At 35.4% G+C, this 19443-nt stretch overlaps 1 protein-coding gene across 2 annotated transcripts; it reads right to left on the bottom strand.

Annotated features, from left to right (window-relative positions):
• Positions 1–102: 102 nt before the first annotated feature.
• tp53bp2b (tumor protein p53 binding protein, 2b) lies at positions 103–19132 on the bottom strand. Of its 2 annotated transcripts, none has more exons than XM_073843812.1 (15): positions 19063–19132; positions 18414–18515; positions 17316–17493; positions 9785–9969; positions 9096–9260; positions 8822–8999; positions 6850–6978; positions 6309–6388; positions 5806–6199; positions 3527–4284; positions 1571–1708; positions 1320–1453; positions 1074–1240; positions 790–989; positions 103–713 (listed from the first exon to the last, which is right to left on the bottom strand). In XM_073843812.1, exons 1-15 carry the CDS (start codon positions 19084–19086, stop codon positions 672–674), a joined length of 2874 nt encoding a protein of 957 aa, XP_073699913.1. In that variant the 5' UTR covers positions 19087–19132; the 3' UTR covers positions 103–671. The 2 variants fall into 2 exon arrangements, with proteins under 2 accessions (XP_073699913.1, XP_073699914.1); XM_073843813.1 differs by having other exon boundaries at positions 8822–8996.
• Positions 19133–19443: the final 311 nt, after the last annotated feature.

Here is a 19443-nt window from a genome sequence, read left to right as displayed (position 1 = left end):
AGGTTAAAACGACTATATAACCCTATATATAGAACATTTTTGGGACAGTTGGAAACAGTCCTATAGAAACCAAATGGGAAAAGACAAAAACAGCGAGTAAAAGAGTTTTGACAAGTTTTATTATGATAAATGAAAGCTGTCTTTGCGCAATAAATTGTTAATTGTTCACAGAACACACTGTCGTAGCGTAGCAGCAAGCACCATAAGAATAGGTTTACGTAACATGGCGTTATGAATAAAATAAAAAAGAAAAAAATATTATATAAAACTCTTATTTTCCTTCAAAAGATGAATGCTTTTTGTTTTGCACTTTGTGAAACAAACCAGCATTTGTGAATACAGAAACTTTGTTCGAAAAGATGAAAAATTACATCACTAAGTCGGACATCCTTCATATGACATATAATACTTAGATGACTATTAATGCATCTGTACCATTCATAAATTCTTCATTCCTCTTTCACAACTATACATGCTTGAACCTCCTGAAATGTGCGTCTAATTCTACCTTTTCTACAAAGCTTTTACCTTAAAAACATGTATAACATACCAACATGAAACTATTCCTATTTTTTCACCAGGTAAATGTAATGCGTTCATCTTCGAAATGTCTAAGCGACTGTTGAAATGGTAGACAAAACTTCAGGCACATCAGCGCTGATTTGGAGATTTTACGCAAGGCTCCTTTGTCTGGGCTTGATTCTGGGATATAGCTATAGAAGAAAAACAAACATAAGCAATCTGTGGTAACAAAAAGAATGTCTGAGAAAAAAGAAGAAAGTTCCTTACCCCGAGAAGGTTGCGAGGTATGTAGCCCTCATTGTCGGCACATCTCGCCCACCACCATTCTGTTTCTTCACTGTCTTCTCTTCGTAGGACGGTCAGGCAGTCTCCTTCCTTAAAGGACAACTCGTCCGGGCTCTCGCCGTCGTAGTCCCACAGGGCATAAACAACGCCCCTGTTCATGATGCCCATCTTCTCCTGCACACCTGTGAAGAAACATCTCAATGATATAGATTTATTGCGATAAAAGCTACAAGAATAGTTTCTTAATAGAAGGACTGGTTTCTCACCATAGAGAAACTGCGAACATTGGGCGTAACCTTCTTCCATCTCCTCGCACTTGTCAGCCGCCGTCTGCATATCGCTATAGGTTGTGGCGTACACGGCAGCTCCCGATTCCACCAGGAACTTACATACTTGGACGTTATTACAAGAAGCAGCGCAGTGCAGGGGAGTCCTAACAGAGAGAATGAGCTGTTTCAGTTTTATGGACAATTGTGGACAGAACGAGTTCACATGATTTTTTTTTTGCTCACCATCCATCGCTGTCTGCGGCATTTGCGTTCACTCCAAACTGCACCAGGAACTTTACAATTTCTGTGTGTCCTGCACACACAGCATTGTGCAGAGCAGTGATGCCCTCATCATTGGGCAAACTGGGGTCGTCCACCTGGATATGAGACATGGACATGTACTTGAAATGCTTGACTAGCTATTCTTATATGTCTGGTTGTTTTATTAGTGACTAGTGGGCCAAGTATGTAAGTGATCTTGGCCTATTCTTTACCTCATATATGATCCTTTGGACGAGGTCGTACTCGCCCTCTAAAGAGGAGTCCAGCAAAAGGGCCAGAGGGTTAAAGCGAACACGCATCCCATGGTTGATGCGCTCCGAACCCGTCTTACGCAGGTTTGTTCTTTTGCCCTGAGAAGAAAGGAGGATTGATGAATAGATCTTTAGTTATATACTAGAAGGACATTCTGTACATAATTGATGCGTGCGTATCTTGTGGTAAAGTTCTTAAATATGAAGTACTAACACTAGGTGTTAGCCTGACATGAACCGCTCTTTCATTCCGCATATTAAAAGCCCATTGAGGGTCACTGGTTGCCACTTCTGCTCCATTTAAATGTTTAATGAGATCTGCGCGGAGTGCTCAGAATCTTAGTGTGGCTAGTTGCTAAGCAACAGCTGAGAATGGATGGTTTGATCGGAATCTCTACTGACCTGACTTGTCTTCAACCTCTTTCTCTGTCTCTCCCTCTTTTCTATCTGTGGCCATACTTATGTAGGCTAAATAGTGTGCTTGAGGTTTTTTTATGAAGACAGGGAACCAGTCTCAAATGTCCCCCTCATTCCTTGGGGTCTTCTTCTGGGTCTACCCTTGAGATATGGAATCCTGCATAGCTTTCTGATTCATTAAATGACAAATGAGACACCTAATGGCAGTGGTCTCCAAACTCTGTCCTGGAGGACTGGTGTCCAGCAGAGTTTAGGTCCAACCCCTATTTAAAAACACCTGAACCAGGTCTTACTAGGCATGCTAGAAACTTACAGGCAGGGGAAGTTGGAGCTAAACTATGGAGGACACCGGGCCTCCAGGACCAAGTTTGGACACCCCTGCCTTATGGGTTGTCCACATCAGGTACACCATTTTGGAAGCCATCCATGACTTCTTACATAATATTGTCAGGCTCTCAAATGCAGAGAATTTGACTGTAATTAACTGCTTAGTGATGAGTCAGTATCTGACTAAGCTTAAATGCTTGCACACCTTAGCACAGCAAAAAAGACTTTCAATTTCAACCCATCTATCAGGAAACCCTGCGGGGGTACTCCCACCAGTACACATTTTTGGATGTCTACCTTGTCTGACTCACCCATTTCAGGTGTTTTGGAGTCTGTACTATCGAACTGATCAGTTGAATCAAAGACTGCTAGAGAAAAAAATGCTAGAAATTGCAAAGTTGCTGTAGGGCTGGTTACAAGAAGGTCAACTTTATCACCTTAAATCCTGTTTCCAGCAATTTTTTTCAGAAAGTGTATAAGTTAAAGTCACTACAGTTTGCTGTCAGCGCATATGTCCCTTTGGTCCCTCTATAGCAGGGCTGCCCAAACTCGGTCCTGGAGGGTGGGTGCCCTGCAGAGTTTAGCTCCAACTTGTCTCAACACACCTGCCCGGAAGTTTCTAGTATGCCTAGTAAGAGTTTGATTAGCTGTCTCAGGTTTTTTCAAATTGGGGTTGCAGATAATCTCTGCAGGACACTGGCCCTCCAGGACTGAGTTTGGGCACCCCTGCTCTATAAATATTAACCTTTAGACAGGGGTTTCTAAACCTGTTCCTGAAGGGCTACTGTCCTGCAGAGTTCAGCTACAATTCTAATTAAACACACCTAAACCAAAGTAATCAGGTCTTCAGACTCACTAGAAAGTTCCAGGCAAACGTGTTGAAGCTGGTTGAAGTTAAACTCTGCAAGACGCTGGCCCTCCAAGAGCAGGATTGGGCACCCCTGCCTTTAGGGTAAGGTTTCTCAAATCTTTCCGTGGAGGGCCAATGTGCTGCAGAGTTTTTCTCCAACCCTGATCAAACTTACCTACCTATGATTTTCAAATGATCCTGAAGACATTTTTTACATTTTTTTAGACATTCATTAACATACTGAAGTGTGTTTGATTAGGGTTAGAGCTAAACTCGTGGGCCAGATTTAAGGATCCCAGCTCAGGGAATGTAGTAGCACCTACCGGTGGTAGCATGACCTGTCCTGTGACCTCTGGAGCCTTCATATTAACACTGTCCTCTCCTGGTCCCTCCGGCTCTGTCATGCTGGGATATGGAGGTGGAGGATAAGGTGGGTACTCCTCAACATAAGGCTCTGGAGCAGCTGGGCCATAAACTTCCTGTTCTTCCTTCAGTGGTGGTTCCTTCGGTCCAGTGCTGGAAGTAGTGCTGTCATCCAGGATAGGCGATCGAGGGGGAAGTGGTGGAGGCGTCAGCTCCTCCTCCTCTTTCACACACTCAGGTATTGTTGTATCACGGTGTCCCTCCTGGGGTCTACCGCTCTCGTCAGCTATTGGCCTGCATCCATCCTCGCCCTCTGCCTGAAAGAAGGCAGCTGGGGTTATAGTCTCCATGGCAGCCAACGTGGTCTTCTGATAGAGGAGCTTCTGGATGTTGGGTCCACCAGGCCCCTCAGATTCTGTTATAGAGCCACGCTTTTTAAGAGGCCTGGGCGCATGATGCAGTCTCTTCCTCAGGGCCTCCAAATCAGCATCGCTCTGAAGCCGATGGGAATTTGAGAGGAATGGGAGAAGTTTGGTTGGGCTGAGGGGCCGGGGAACACGTTCTACTTCCTGGCCCTCAACAGAGGTGGATGCAGGGGCCGTATTGTTGCCCTGGTCCACTTGGTCACCATCTAGACCTCCAGTTCTCTCAAGATAACTGCTGTCCTGGATAAAAGACTGCTGGCCCCCATTGGATGGGATGACTGGTTTACCATATACTGTGAGAGGGAAGGAGTAAGGATCAGGTACTTCATAAAAACATCTATAAAATACATTGTATGGTTTAAAATTATCAATTTTTTCAATGCCAAAAATGATTAGGATATTGAGTAGATATCGCACACCATGAAGATATTTTGTAAATTTTCTACTGTATTTATATCAAAACTTAATTTTTGATTAGTAATATGCATTGCTAAGAACTTCTTTTGGACAACTTTCAAGGCGATTTTCTCAATATTTAGATTTTTTTACACCCTCAAATTCCAGATTTTCAAATAGCTGTATCTCGGCCAAAAGCGAATCTTGGCCCTTATGACTGGTTTTGTGGTCCAGGGTCACAAATAAGTTGGATGTCAATTGCCATTTATATTACGCAACCACTAAAATAAGAACATAAGGTGCATTACTGAGCTAAATTGTACCCAATCCAAGGGTATTGAGTTTATATGAACAATAATTCATTATATATTGACTATATCCTCAATTGACTTTTTTCCGTGTCTGAGCCACAAAGTGTACCTTTGTAGTAAGAGCAATTTGACTATGTGCTTAAAAATTGTAAAGATATGCAAACTAAAGCTGGAACCAAAGTTATGTAACAAAGGAATGAGCCTTTCCTTATCTCTTTGTGACAAGTGAGCATCACTATAAGCTCTAGTCACTTTCGAGGCTAGAGCACTACTTATATTCTCATATGTAGGCCTACAATTTTGGTACACACTATGAACTCAAATATGACACTGGCATTTCATCTTGAAATATTACTTTAAAAATGTGTGTAGCTGTTAAGATTCTCATGACAACTAAAACTTTGATGGCAAATATGGTTTCCGTTATGTCTTTAATTTAAACTAATTACAACTTGTACCATTTTCCATTTGGTGTTTGCTAAAAAAAGTGATTAACATCAACACTAGCAGAGCAATTTGACTACTGTGTCATTTAAGGGCACAAAATGCCATTTGGAATTATTCCATTAACTAGGTGAAATCTGATTAATGGCAAGTCAGACGTTCTGTTGTAATAATTAAGCTGCTTAATTTAAATGCTTCATCCAAATAAATCCTCTGTCCTTAATTTGTTTCTGCCTAGAAGAAAAAAGCAACTAAAACTAAAGCAAGCTTCTGAACTTCTAATTGTTCACAAGCAATGTTTGGATTAAGGCTAAGAAATTAACATGCTTATTTTAAGCTCAAAAATCCTGTTATTAGACATTCAGACATTTACACAACTATATGGAACACCTAAGCATTTACAAAGAAATGGGACATTGTTTTCCGCTCTTGTGTTGCAACAGTTTTTAAATCTCAGACAACATTTTGACAACAAAATGAGAGTTGGTAAATGTTGGCGGAATTGTTTTTGGGTGAACTTTGATGACTTCTCCAAAGTTGGTTCTGTTAGGGTTCGGGTTAGGGTTAAGTCCTTTTAACATCTTGTGAAATAGATAGTTATCAAATTCCATCACAAGATACCTCTAAATTTGTTTGGGTGTCTAGTGGGGTGGCGGTACTCACGTCGAGGCTGTGAACGGGTCAGCGTACTTTGTCCTTGATAACACTTGCCAAGAGTGCTGTGTTGGGTATACATGGAGTAGATGGAGCTCGCTGCCACCGTCTGGGGTTTGTGAAGGGTAGTGGGGGTGGAGGTTTCTTTCCCTGCCAAAGTTTCTGCTGTGAAAGGACGTACTGTCGCGGCAGGTAAGGTGTCCGGTTTAGGGGGCAAAGGTAGGGGTAAGGTGTTGTTGTGGGATGGAAGGGGCATTGGGGGTTTCTGATTGGCTGGTCTAGCTTTGCCAGGAAAGGTGCCAGTGCTGTACGGAGGTTTACTGAAGGTGGACTGGCCTGGTAGAGCAGGTTTGGGCTTGCTGGGAACAGGAGGAGGAACCTTGCCAAAGGTTCTACCTGCAGACTATGATTAAAGAGTCATTAGTGTTTATTTACTACATAATATCAATGCATTAGCAATGACTTATTGCCAATTTTTTTAAATGGTTGACGTCAGGCACTCGGTGCAGTACCTGGGTGTCCCTCAAGAGGTCCTCACTACTCTGGTTCTTGCGTAAAGGCAATGGTGGAGGTTTCAAATCTGCCTCAGAATCTGAAACAGATACAAGATAACAAACCAGCATGTCACAGATTAATCATCACTCTTGAAGTTTAAGAGATTTACCTTCCTGCAAAGTGCCTTACGCCTGAACCAGCTAATTAAGATCCTCAGGAACATTTGATAATTACAGACAGGTGTGTTGGTGCAGGGTTGGAACTGTACTCTGCAGGTAGGTAGATATTCAGAAACAGGACTGGGCACCCCTGGTATTTGTATTTAGTTTAAAAATTGATGCCTATAGTGGATGTTCTATTACTTTTGCTTATCCCAGTTTAATGGAGACACACTTTCAAGTAAGCCATCCACGGCTGACTTTCCAAAGAGTGTAAACACTGTGGCTCTATCAAAACATAGCTTTGTTTGTTTAAGCGGTCTGACACGTCAACTTCTGGCTCAACTAATTGCATGAGTCTCAATGTATTCTTTCAAGGTTAGAGAGAGGTGTACCATACCTTTCTCCTGGGATCCGTGGCTGGTCATGCGGGGAAGGGTGGAGGAGTGGCCGTGGGTGTTGCTGTTAGTTTCTGTGTTGGAAAACAGATCTGACACCTTGGAGATCTTACTTGTCAAGAAACCAATCCCTGGCACATGGAAACAGAATTAGGAACAGATGAATCAGGGGTTACTTGGACTTTCAAGGACTTTTCAATCAGTTTTTTGATTTTCAAGGACTTCTGTCAGAGAGATCTTACTAATGTCTTCAATTTCAAATTCTAAAAAAAAGAAATAGATAAATAAAAATATACTAATAAAAATGGCAAAAATAAGGTGAGGCACATGCAAAGTATTATTACTAAAGTATGCTACATTTGTACACTTTTACTATAATAAAACCACAGTTAATTTTATAGTACACTTTTACTATAGTAAACCCACAGTTAATTTTCTTAAAGGATTAGTATTTGTTTATACTTTTATTCTTTTTTGTTTGTATGTTTTGTTTTTTTAACTACTGCAGCCTGCAGGGGCAGGGGCAGGAGCAGGGGCTTGGGCGGGGGCAGGAGCAGGGGCTTGGGCGGGGGCTTGGGCGGGGGCTTGGGCGGGGGCTTGGGCGGGGGCGGCCGTGGCCTAATGGTTAGAGAGTCGGACTTGTAATCCCAAGGTTGCAGGTTCGAGTCTCAGGTCCGGCAGGGATTGTAGGTGGGGGGAGTGAAAGTCTCCGTTCTTAATCAAATTATTCACAATCCACGCTCTGAAGTTCCAACCTAAAGCAAAGGATTTGTGAACCGTGCTACAAAGTTCCGATCTAAAGCAAAAGATTCACAAACCCTCTCAGAAATTCCGATCTAAAGCAAAAAAAATCACAAACCGCTCCGAAGTTCTATTCTGAAGCAAAAGATTTGTGAACCAGCCTTAAAATTCCGACCTTAATCAAATGATTTGCGAACCGCCCAATGAAGTTACGGTCTAAAGCAAATGATTTATAATCCGTCCTCTGAAGTTACAATCTAAAGTAAAAGATTTGTGAACTAGCTCCGAAGTTTCAATCTAAAGCAAATTATTCACAATCCACGCTCCGAAGTTCCGATCTAAAGCAAAAGATTCACAAACTCTCTCCAAAGTTCCGATCTAAAGCAAACGTTTTGTGAACCCGCTCTGAAGTTCTGATCTAAATCAAATGATTCACGATCAGCGCTCCAAAGTTCCGATCTAAAGCAAAAGATTCACAAACCCTCTCCAAAGTTCCGATCTAAAGCAAAAGATTTGCAAACCCGCTCTGAAGTTCTGATCTAAATCAAATGATTCACGATCAGCGCTCCAAAGTTCCGATCTAAAGCAAAAGTTTTGTGAACCCGCTCTGAAGTTCTGATCTAAATCAAATGATTCACGATCAGCGCTCCAAAGTTCCGATCTAAAGCAAAAGATTCACAAACTCTCTCCAAAGTTCCGATCTAAAGCAAAAGTTTTGTGAACCCGCTCTGAAGTTCTGATCTAAATCAAATGATTCACGATCAGCATGCCAAAGTTCCGATCTAAAGCAAAAGATTCACAAACCCTCTCCAAAGTTCCGATCTAAAGCAAAAGATTTGCAAACCCGCTCTGAAGTTCTGATCTAAATCAAATGATTCACGATCAGCGCTCCAAAGTTCCGATCTAAAGCAAAAGTTTTGTGAACCCGCTCTGAAGTTCTGATCTAAATCAAATGATTCACGATCAGCATGCCAAAGTTCCGATCTAAAGCAAAAGTTTTGTGAACCCGCTCTGAAGTTCTGATCTAAATAAAATGATTCACGATCAGCACGCCAAAGTTCCGATCTAAAGCAAAAGATTCACAAACCCGCTCCGAAGTTCCAATCTAAAGCAAAAGATTCATAAACCCTCTTCAAAGTTCTGATCTAAAGCATTTAAAATTAAAAACTTGAATTTCAAAAAGTCACATTCAAGTACTTTAAGCACCTTGTACAAGCCCTGATATACACATACCTGTGGTCGGTTTAGGAAGAGGTTTGGGAAGGGTGGCCGTGCCGTCGGGATAAGCAGGCTTCACTAGAATCTCCTGCTTGGGAGGAACTGGAGGAGCCGGGGTGGTCTGGATGTACGGCCCAACAGCGGCAACCCTGGAAGGGCCGGTGGGCTGAGAGCTTTGCCCTTCAGATGGCTGCTGGTAGTGGAAGAGACAAAGAATTTCTGTGCGTCACAAAATAAATCTGTCCGTCTAAAAAAACAGAAGTAGTGTAAACGTTATAAAGTTGCTCACAGGCAAGTTCTCTTTCTGCTGGAGGGCAGCTTTTTTCTTCCAGAGCCTCTCTCTGAGTTCAGCCACTCTTTTGTCCATGGTGGCCATTTCTAAGTTCCTCTTGTTTAGATTCTCTCTCTGCTGCTGGAGTTTGGCACTCTGCTCCTGGTTCAATTTATTCCTCAGCTGCAGAAAAGAGAAAATGTCAGAACAAAAGAGGGCCTGTTGAATTTTTTTGTGCGGGACTCTGGCTTTTCAGAATAAAAATTTCCTGATAATTTACTCACCCCCATCTCATCCAAGATGTTCAGTTCTTTCTTTCTTCGGTCGAAAGGAAATTAAGGTTTTTGATGAAAACATTCCAGGATTTTAAGGTCTAAATTGCAGTTTCAATGCAACTTCAAAGGGCTCCACATGATCCCAGCCAAGGAATAAAGGTCTTATCTAGCAAAACGATCATCACTTTCTTAAAAAAAGAAAGAAAATGTATATACTTTTTAATCACAAAGGCTCTTGCACTTTCTCAGCTAGGATTCCTTTAGAGCCCTTTGAAGCTGCACTGACTCTGCAATTTGGACTTTCAACCTGTTGGCCATCATTGAAGTCCACTATATGGAGAACAACTATATGTTCTCCCTAATTTCTTTTTGACTGAAGAAAGACATGAACATCTTGTATGACATCGGATTTCATTTATCTTATATAGCTACCTGAAGCTCTTTATACAGTCGCTCTAGTTCTCCACTCGCGCTCGGTCCAGCCTCATGTGGGACGTCCATTTTGCCGCCACGTAACATGTCGAGTTGTCGACTCAACTCCTCCACCCTGCTGACGGCCACCACCAGCTCCCGCTGCTTCTGCTGGAACAGACCGTTCATCTGCTCGATCTCCTCCACTACAGAGAGAAAGAAAAATGAGGTGTATCACTCACTTGTTAATTAACTTCTCATTCCCATAAGCAAGATCGTTTGTTGTTGTCTCTGTTGATTAATTTAGCCGCTAATGGCATTCTTATGTAACAGAAACAGTAGAATGAACTTTTCCATTAGTGGGCAAATGATCCACAGCAAATTACGTCTTCGTAAATGAATCTGGAAAAAGTCCATAAAATATGGCTAAATGTCTAACTTAGAAATTATCCACCTCTATTTAGTTTATAATTAAAGTAAAAAATTAAAGATTTAGTAGAAAATTTAATTAGTTGATCAAACCAATTAACTTTTTTATATGTACAAAAACAAATAATTTTATCTTTAGTTTATTATTTAAATAGTCTAACAAGAGTCATTTAGAATAACAAAACATATAACTTGTCTGTAATATATACAATAATATTAATAATGACAGTATTCTGACGGCATTTTAGTGCCATGTTAAAAAATGTAAAAAATCTAAGATTACGAGATTGAAGTCGTTATATTTTGAGAATAAAGTTAAAATTGTGAGAATAAAGTTGAAATATTATGAGAATAAAGAATTTAAATCATGGAAAATAAATTGACAATATTATGACAATATAGCCAATATTGCGCAAGCAAATGGCCCGGATTGAGAGCACCAGGAGAAGTTGCCAGGCCACCGGAATTTATTTGAATATTGTTGTGTCCAATCTTTCATTCCTCACAAGTATTTAATTAAAAACAGCAATTAAACATTCTGAAGGTTAAAGTGGACTCCAACTTGTTATCATACAGTAAGATATATTGTTGTCTTTTCTGAGGTACAAAATATTATAAATTTCATCTCATAAATCTTATAATTGCTACAAATTAATTCTCATAATTTTTCTTTATTCTTGAAACATTTAGACTTTATTCTCATAATTTCAACTGTATTCTCGCATTACTTTGAGTTTATTCTCGTAATATTTTGACTGTATTCTCGTAGTATTTCAACTTTTTTCTCACATTATTATTTCGAGTTTATTCTCGTAATATTTCGCTTTATTCTCGTAATTTCAACTTTATTCTCGTAATTTCGACTTCATTCTCGTAATATTTTGAGTTTATTATCATATTTTGACTGTATTCTCGTAGTATTTCAACTTTCTCACATTATTTCGAGTTTATTCTCATAATTTTGACTTTATTCTCGTAATTTCTACTTTATTCTCGTAATATTTCGTCTTTATTCTCGTAATTTCAACTTTATTCTCATAATATTTTGACTTTTTTTCTTGTCATTTTGACTTTATTCTCATAATTTCGACTTCATTCTCGTAATATTTTGAGTTTATTATCATATTTTGACTGTATTCTCGTAGTATTTCAACTTTATTCTCACATTATTTCGAGTTTATTCTCGTAATATTTCGCTTTATTCTCGTAATTTCAACTTTATTCTTATAATATTTTGACTTTATTCTCATAATTTTGACTTTATTCTCGTAATTTCTACTTTATTCTCGTAATATTTCGTCTTTATTCTCGTAATTTCAACTTTATTCTCATATTTTGACTTTTTTCTTGTCATTTTGATTTTATTCTCATAATTTCGACTTTATTCTCGTAATATTTTGAGTTTATTATCATATTTTGACTGTATTCTCGTAGTATTTCAACTTTATTCTCACATTATTTCTAGTTTATTCTCGTAATATTTCGCTTTATTCTCGTAATTTCAACTTTATTCTTATAATATTTTGACTTTATTCTCATAATTTTGACTTTATTCTCGTAATATTTCGTCTTTATTCTCGTAATTTCAACTTTATTCTCATAATATTTTGACTTTTTTTCTTGTCATTTTGACTTTATTCTCATAATTTCGACTTCATTCTCGTAATATTTTGAGTTTATTATCATATTTTGACTGTATTCTCGTAGTATTTCAACTTTATTCTCACATTATTTCGAGTTTATTCTCGTAATATTTCGCTTTATTCTCGTAATTTCAACTTTATTCTTATAATATTTTGACTTTATTCTCATAATTTTGACTTTATTCTCGTAATTTCTACTTTATTCTCGTAATATTTCGTCTTTATTCTCGTAATTTCAACTTTATTCTCATAATATTTTGACTTTTTTTCTTGTCATTTTGACTTTATTCTCATAATTTCGACTTCATTCTCGTAATATTTTGAGTTTATTATCATATTTTGACTGTATTCTCGTAGTATTTCAACTTTATTCTCACATTATTTCTAGTTTATTCTCGTAATATTTCGCTTTATTCTCGTAATTTCAACTTTATTCTTATAATATTTTGACTTTATTCTCATAATTTTGACTTTATTCTCGTAATTTCTACTTTATTCTCGTAATATTTCGTCTTTATTCTCGTAATTTCAACTTTATTCTCATAATATTTTGACTTTTTTCTTGTCATTTTGATTTTATTCTCATAATTTCGACTTTATTCTCGTAATATTTTGAGTTTATTATCATATTTTGACTGTATTCTCGTAGTATTTCAACTTTATTCTCACATTATTTCTAGTTTATTCTCGTAATATTTCGCTTTATTCTCGTAATTTCAACTTTATTCTTATAATATTTTGACTTTATTCTCATAATTTTGACTTTATTCTCGTAATATTTCGTCTTTATTCTCGTAATTTCAACTTTATTCTCATAATATTTTGACTTTTTTTCTTGTCATTTTGACTTTATTCTCATAATTTCGACTTCATTCTCGTAATATTTTGAGTTTATTATCATATTTTGACTGTATTCTCGTAGTATTTCAACTTTATTCTCACATTATTTCGAGTTTATTCTCGTAATATTTCGCTTTATTCTCGTAATTTCAACTTTATTCTTATAATATTTTGACTTTATTCTCATAATTTTGACTTTATTCTCGTAATTTCTACTTTATTCTCGTAATATTTCGTCTTTATTCTCGTAATTTCAACTTTATTCTCATAATATTTTGACTTTTTTTCTTGTCATTTTGACTTTATTGTCATAATTTCGACTTCATTCTCGTAATATTTTGAGTTTATTATCATATTTTGACTGTATTCTCGTAGTATTTCAACTTTATTCTCACATTATTTCGAGTTTATTCTCGTAATATTTCGCTTTATTCTCGTAATTTCAACTTTATTCTTATAATATTTTGACTTTATTCTCATAATTTTGACTTTATTCTCGTAATTTCTACTTTATTCTCGTAATATTTCGTCTTTATTCTCGTAATTTCAACTTTATTCTCATAATATTTTGACTTTTTTTCTTGTCATTTTGACTTTATTGTCATAATTTCGACTTCATTCTCGTAATATTTTGAGTTTATTATCATATTTTGACTGTATTCTCGTAGTATTTCAACTTTATTCTCACATTATTTCGAGTTTATTCTCGTAATATTTCGCTTTATTCTTGTAATTTCAACTTTATTCTCATATTTTGACTTTATTCTCATAATTTTGACTTTATTCTCGTAATTTCTACTTTATTCTCGTAATATTTCGTCTTTATTCTCGTAATTTCAACTTTATTCTCATAATATTTTGACTTTTTTTCTTGTCATTTTGACTTTATTCTCATAATTTCGACTTCATTCTCGTAATATTTTGAGTTTATTATCATATTTTGACTGTATTCTCGTAGTATTTCAACTTTATTCTCACATTATTTCTAGTTTATTCTCGTAATATTTCGCTTTATTCTCGTAATTTCAACTTTATTCTTATAATATTTTGACTTTATTCTCATAATTTTGACTTTATTCTCGTAATTTCTACTTTATTCTCGTAATATTTCGTCTTTATTCTCGTAATTTCAACTTTATTCTCATAATATTTTGACTTTTTTTCTTGTCATTTTGACTTTATTCTCATAATTTCGACTTCATTCTCGTAATATTTTGAGTTTATTATCATATTTTGACTGTATTCTCGTAGTATTTCAACTTTATTCTCACATTATTTCGAGTTTATTCTCGTAATATTTCGCTTTATTCTTGTAATTTCAACTTTATTCTTATAATATTTTGACTTTTTTTCTTGTCATTTTGACTTTATTGTCATAATTTCGACTTCATTCTCGTAATATTTTGAGTTTATTATCATATTTTGACTGTATTCTCGTAGTATTTCAACTTTATTCTCACATTATTTCGAGTTTATTCTCGTAATATTTCGCTTTATTCTCGTAATTTCAACTTTATTCTTATAATATTTTGACTTTATTCTCATAATTTTGACTTTATTCTCGTAATTTCTACTTTATTCTCGTAATATTTCGTCTTTATTCTCGTAATTTCAACTTTATTCTCATAATATTTTGACTTTTTTTCTTGTCATTTTGACTTTATTGTCATAATTTCGACTTCATTCTCGTAATATTTTGAGTTTATTATCATATTTTGACTGTATTCTCGTAGTATTTCAACTTTATTCTCACATTATTTCGAGTTTATTCTCGTAATATTTCGCTTTATTCTTGTAATTTCAACTTTATTCTCATATTTTGACTTTTTTCTTGTCATTTTGATTTTATTCTCATAATTTCGACTTTATTCTCGTAATTTCTACTTTATTCTCGTAATATTTCGTCTTTATTCTCGTAATTTCAACTTTATTCTCATAATATTTTGACTTTTTTTCTTGTCATTTTGACTTTATTCTCATAATTTCGACTTCATTCTCGTAATATTTTGAGTTTATTATCATATTTTGACTGTATTCTCGTAGTATTTCAACTTTATTCTCACATTATTTCTAGTTTATTCTCGTAATATTTCGCTTTATTCTCGTAATTTCAACTTTATTCTTATAATATTTTGACTTTATTCTCATAATTTTGACTTTATTCTCGTAATTTCTACTTTATTCTCGTAATATTTCGTCTTTATTCTCGTAATTTCAACTTTATTCTCATAATATTTTGACTTTTTTTCTTGTCATTTTGACTTTATTCTCATAATTTCGACTTCATTCTCGTAATATTTTGAGTTTATTATCATATTTTGACTGTATTCTCGTAGTATTTCAACTTTATTCTCACATTATTTCGAGTTTATTCTCGTAATATTTCGCTTTATTCTCGTAATTTCAACTTTATTCTTATAATATTTTGACTTTATTCTCATAATTTTGACTTTATTCTCGTAATTTCTACTTTATTCTCGTAATATTTCGTCTTTATTCTCGTAATTTCAACTTTATTCTCATAATATTTTGACTTTTTTTCTTGTCATTTTGACTTTATTCTCATAATTTCGACTTCATTCTCGTAATATTTTGAGTTTATTATCATATTTTGACTGTATTCTCGTAGTATTTCAACTTTATTCTCACATTATTTCGAGTTTATTCTCGTAATATTTCGCTTTATTCTCGTAATTTCAACTTTATTCTCATATTTTGACTTTTTTTCTTGTCATTTTGACTTTATTCTCATAATTTCGACTTCATTCTCGTAATATTTTGAGTTTATTATCATATTTTGACTGTATTCTCGTAGTATTTCAACTTTATTCTCACATTATTTCGAGTTTATTCTCGTAATATTTCGCTTTATTCTCGTAATTTCAACTTTATTCTCATATTTTGACTTTTTTTCTTGTCATTTTGATTTTATTCTCATAATTTCGACTTTATTCTCGTAATTTCTACTTTATTCTCGTAATATTTCATCTTTATTCTAGTAGCATTTCAACTTTATTCTTGTAATTTCAACTTTATTCGCGTAATATTTTGACTTTATTCGCGTAATATTTCAACTGTATTCTTGCAATATTTCGAGTTTATTCTCAGAATATTTAGATTTTATTCTCGTAGTTTCGATTTTATTCTCGTAATATTTTGAGTTTATTCTCATAATATTTTGACTGCATTCTCGTAGCATTTCGACTTTATTCTCACATTATTCTGAGTTTATTCTTGTAATATTTTGGTTTATTCTCGTAATTTCGACTTTATTCACGTAATATTTCGACTTTATTCTCGTAATATTTAGACTTTATTCTCGTAATATTTAGTCTTTATTCTCGTAATATTCCGACTTTATTCACGTAAAATTTCGACTTTATTCACGTAATATTTCGACTGTATTCTCATAATATTTCGACTGTATTCTTATAGTATTTAAACTATTCTTGTACTATTTTGACTTTATTCTCGTATTCCAAATGTATTTTTCTTTACGTGGCACTAAAACGCGGTCATACAATATAAAATACTAATACTAAAAATTTAACATCTTTTTAGCAAATTCATTGTTGTTTAATTGCATAACAAAAAATAGTGTTGTTTTTGTAAGTTTATGAAAATTTAAAAAAGTAAGTAAAAAACTTATTAACCCCTTAACTGTCACCCCTATTTTTTAAAATAGGCATGAAAGTGCACTATCCAAACTTCAATTGTTGTAATTCATGAACACTTTGGAATACAGATCTAAGGTTGGTCTCTTTTTAAAGAAGACAATCAGCAGATTATTGCAGAAGTGGAATTTAAAAAAATAAATAAAGTATCAATAAATTATAGAAGTTTAAATTTACTGTAAACAAAATGCACTGTAAAAATTTTATTATATTTTATATAAAATACATATTTTACATAACAGGTTTTATCCTAAATTTGATATCAAATTGAAGCCTCACATCTAAATAAGTTATGTTCCAAATTTGAAGTTGATATGAAAAAAATTAAGGTTCCTGTGAAAGTTTGTTTAGGCGTTATACCACAAACAGCCACCGGGTGCCATCAAAATGCCATATATATTTTTTCAGCATTTTTCTGTCACAAAAGTCAATTTTTTTCTGGAAATTTTCATTCAATCACAAAATAACCACCAAATATGCAATCCTGAGACTCAGACCTTTCCAATGATATGTTTTTTGACAAGATTGTAAAAAGTTGTGATTCTAATAGAGCGTAATGCATTTTGTAATATGACACTGCTAAGGGGGAGGACACCGCCAAACGATTTTAAAGTACCATTTCCATGGTAAAGCAATGTCCGATTTCAAAATGGTTTTCACAGGATGATTCTCGAGCTTCTAAGCTTTCAGATGATATATAATTTGTGATGGTTACTAAAACATTTGATAGAGAAAAAGGACCACGGAAAAAAGAGCGCCAAGCGTCCCACAGGTGGGACGGTGACAGTTAAGGGGTTAAAAACACTTCCCCTCATCTAGAAAACAAATGGACCACAACACCATTTGCTACTAGTAGAGCAGAAATAACAAACTTCACCTTGAACCAGTATCCCTGAAAGAAGGTCAACGTTACAGCATTTTCAGCATTTCTAACCTGCTTTCTTTTATGAGTTCACAGGTTCTGACCTAGTTTACTATTGCTGATGCGCTTCTGTTCCACTTGTCCTTTCAGAGCTCGAACCCTGCGCAGTTTGGCCTCCTGGTTCTCTGCGTTCTCCCGCAGCAGCCGTAGTTTCTCCTGCTCAGAGGCCTGCTGTTGCTGCTGCCGTTGGTCCTGCAGCTTCAGGAAACGCAGTCGCTGTTCCTGTGAGGAGGCATCAAATCTCATTTTCAGACATTGCGTTTCAGAACTACATGCCTGCTGTTTTCATTCATGCTGATAATGGACAAAATGGTAATGGTTTTGATATGAAAAACATGATAAATATGATGATAACTCTATCTCTGTCTCACTGCATGTCACCATGCAGTTGTTTTATTCAAATGACCTTTACACAAAATGTTGTGTGCAAGCAGTTACACCATTTCATGGATGACTTTGTATGAAACTTCATATTTAAAGGGATAGTTCACCCAAAAATGAAAATTACTCACCCTTAAGCCAACCTAGGTGTATATGACTTCTTCTTTCAGATGAATATAATCGGAGTTATATTAAAAAAATCTCCCGGCTCTTCCGAGTTTTATAATAGCAGTGAATGGCTGTTGAGATTTTGAAGCTCAAGAAAGTGCATCAATCCATCATAAAAATCGATGCATTTGTGTAAGAAAAATATCCATGAACAAATGTGCGACGGTTAGCGGAAGCTAAATGTGGAGCATTTTTCATGACAGATGAATGCACTTTATCAGACTGCAAAAAGGGCTAGGATATTTTTTTATATATATCTCAGACTGTATTCGCCTAAAAGAAGAAAGTCATATACACCTAGGATGGCTTGAGGGTGAGTAAATCATGGGTAATTTTCATTTTTGGGTGAACTATCCCTTTAAATGAAATGTTGGTTTCAACTAACAAACAGGAAATGCTTCTCTTTTCCATTCAGTGAAAGTGTATGTAAAAGAGCAGCTTGGACAATCTGCTGGATATCTGCTTTTGTGTTTAACAGAAGATAGAAAGTCATACAAGTTTGGAACGAATAAATTACTTCAATTTTTGCTGGAAACATCTCTTTAAGTTGTAAATAAACATGAAATAGTTGTTTTTGTCAATGGCGCAGCTACCTTTGTTGCCAGGAGTTGTTGTTGTGCGTTGATCTGTTGTTGTTGCCTAGATGCCATTTCTTGCAACTCGCTGAGGGTGATATCCATATGAGGAGCTGCCAGCTAAAAATAAATAAATAAATAACATTTTATAAAGGATGGATAAGGGAATATTTTAAATGGTTTTAAAGGAATTTAATATGGTAAAAATATGGTTTATTTCAATGCAATTATACAGTTGAGGTCAAAAGTTTACATTCCTCTTTCAGAATCTGTGAAATATCTTATTCAGGTCAGTACTAAATAAACAAAAACATGCAGTTTGTATAATCTCTCTAATTTTGATATAATAATTAACATTTAGCAGATTCTAAAAGAGGGGAAGTGTAAACTTAAGTCCTCAACTGTACATGTTTGCTTTTTGAAATTTTGAAATGAATCTCAAGTGGGTCAAACTGAGAATCGATCTTCATTCCCAAAGTCTGATTTATAAAATGCTTTTCAAAGTCACAATTCATTCCAGTTCACGTACGAATACTATCCATTTAATCTTTACCACTTTCTGTGCACAGTTTACTGAAAATTTCCAACTCAAACCTGAGTTAGCAACAGTAACCAACAGAGGCGGAGCTTAGCAAATAAACAAATCTCTGAGGGAAATCATACTCACTCCATTTTCCATGTGTCTGTCCATCGTCTTCACCGCGTTTCTTCTGGCAAGAGACTCTGGAGCTCTGTGACCTGTAGTTAAGAGACAGAGTTAGCAGTACTGGCTAAGCTAAGTACTTAACATTAATGATTTGTATTAAACTTGACAGATAGTTAGTCAAGCACATTTTGATACCTCAAATCATGAAGCGTTTTGAGGATAAGTGTATATTTAGACTCTGATTTAAAGTTCAACGGTTAGCACTTAGCAAACTAGCATCTGAACACGTTAACAATGAAGGCCAGGAACATTTAGCCTGAAAAAGAGTGGCTGTGCTGGGGTGAACCTCATTACATAATGACTGTTTGGCTAGGGAAAACAACTAGCGCTCAATTATCCTGC

The sequence above is a fragment of the Garra rufa genome, chromosome 7, assembly GCF_049309525.1.
Source record: "Garra rufa chromosome 7, GarRuf1.0, whole genome shotgun sequence".
Classification (NCBI taxonomy): Eukaryota; Metazoa; Chordata; class Actinopteri; order Cypriniformes; family Cyprinidae; genus Garra; species Garra rufa.
This window is presented reverse-complemented; position numbering and strand designations above follow the sequence as displayed.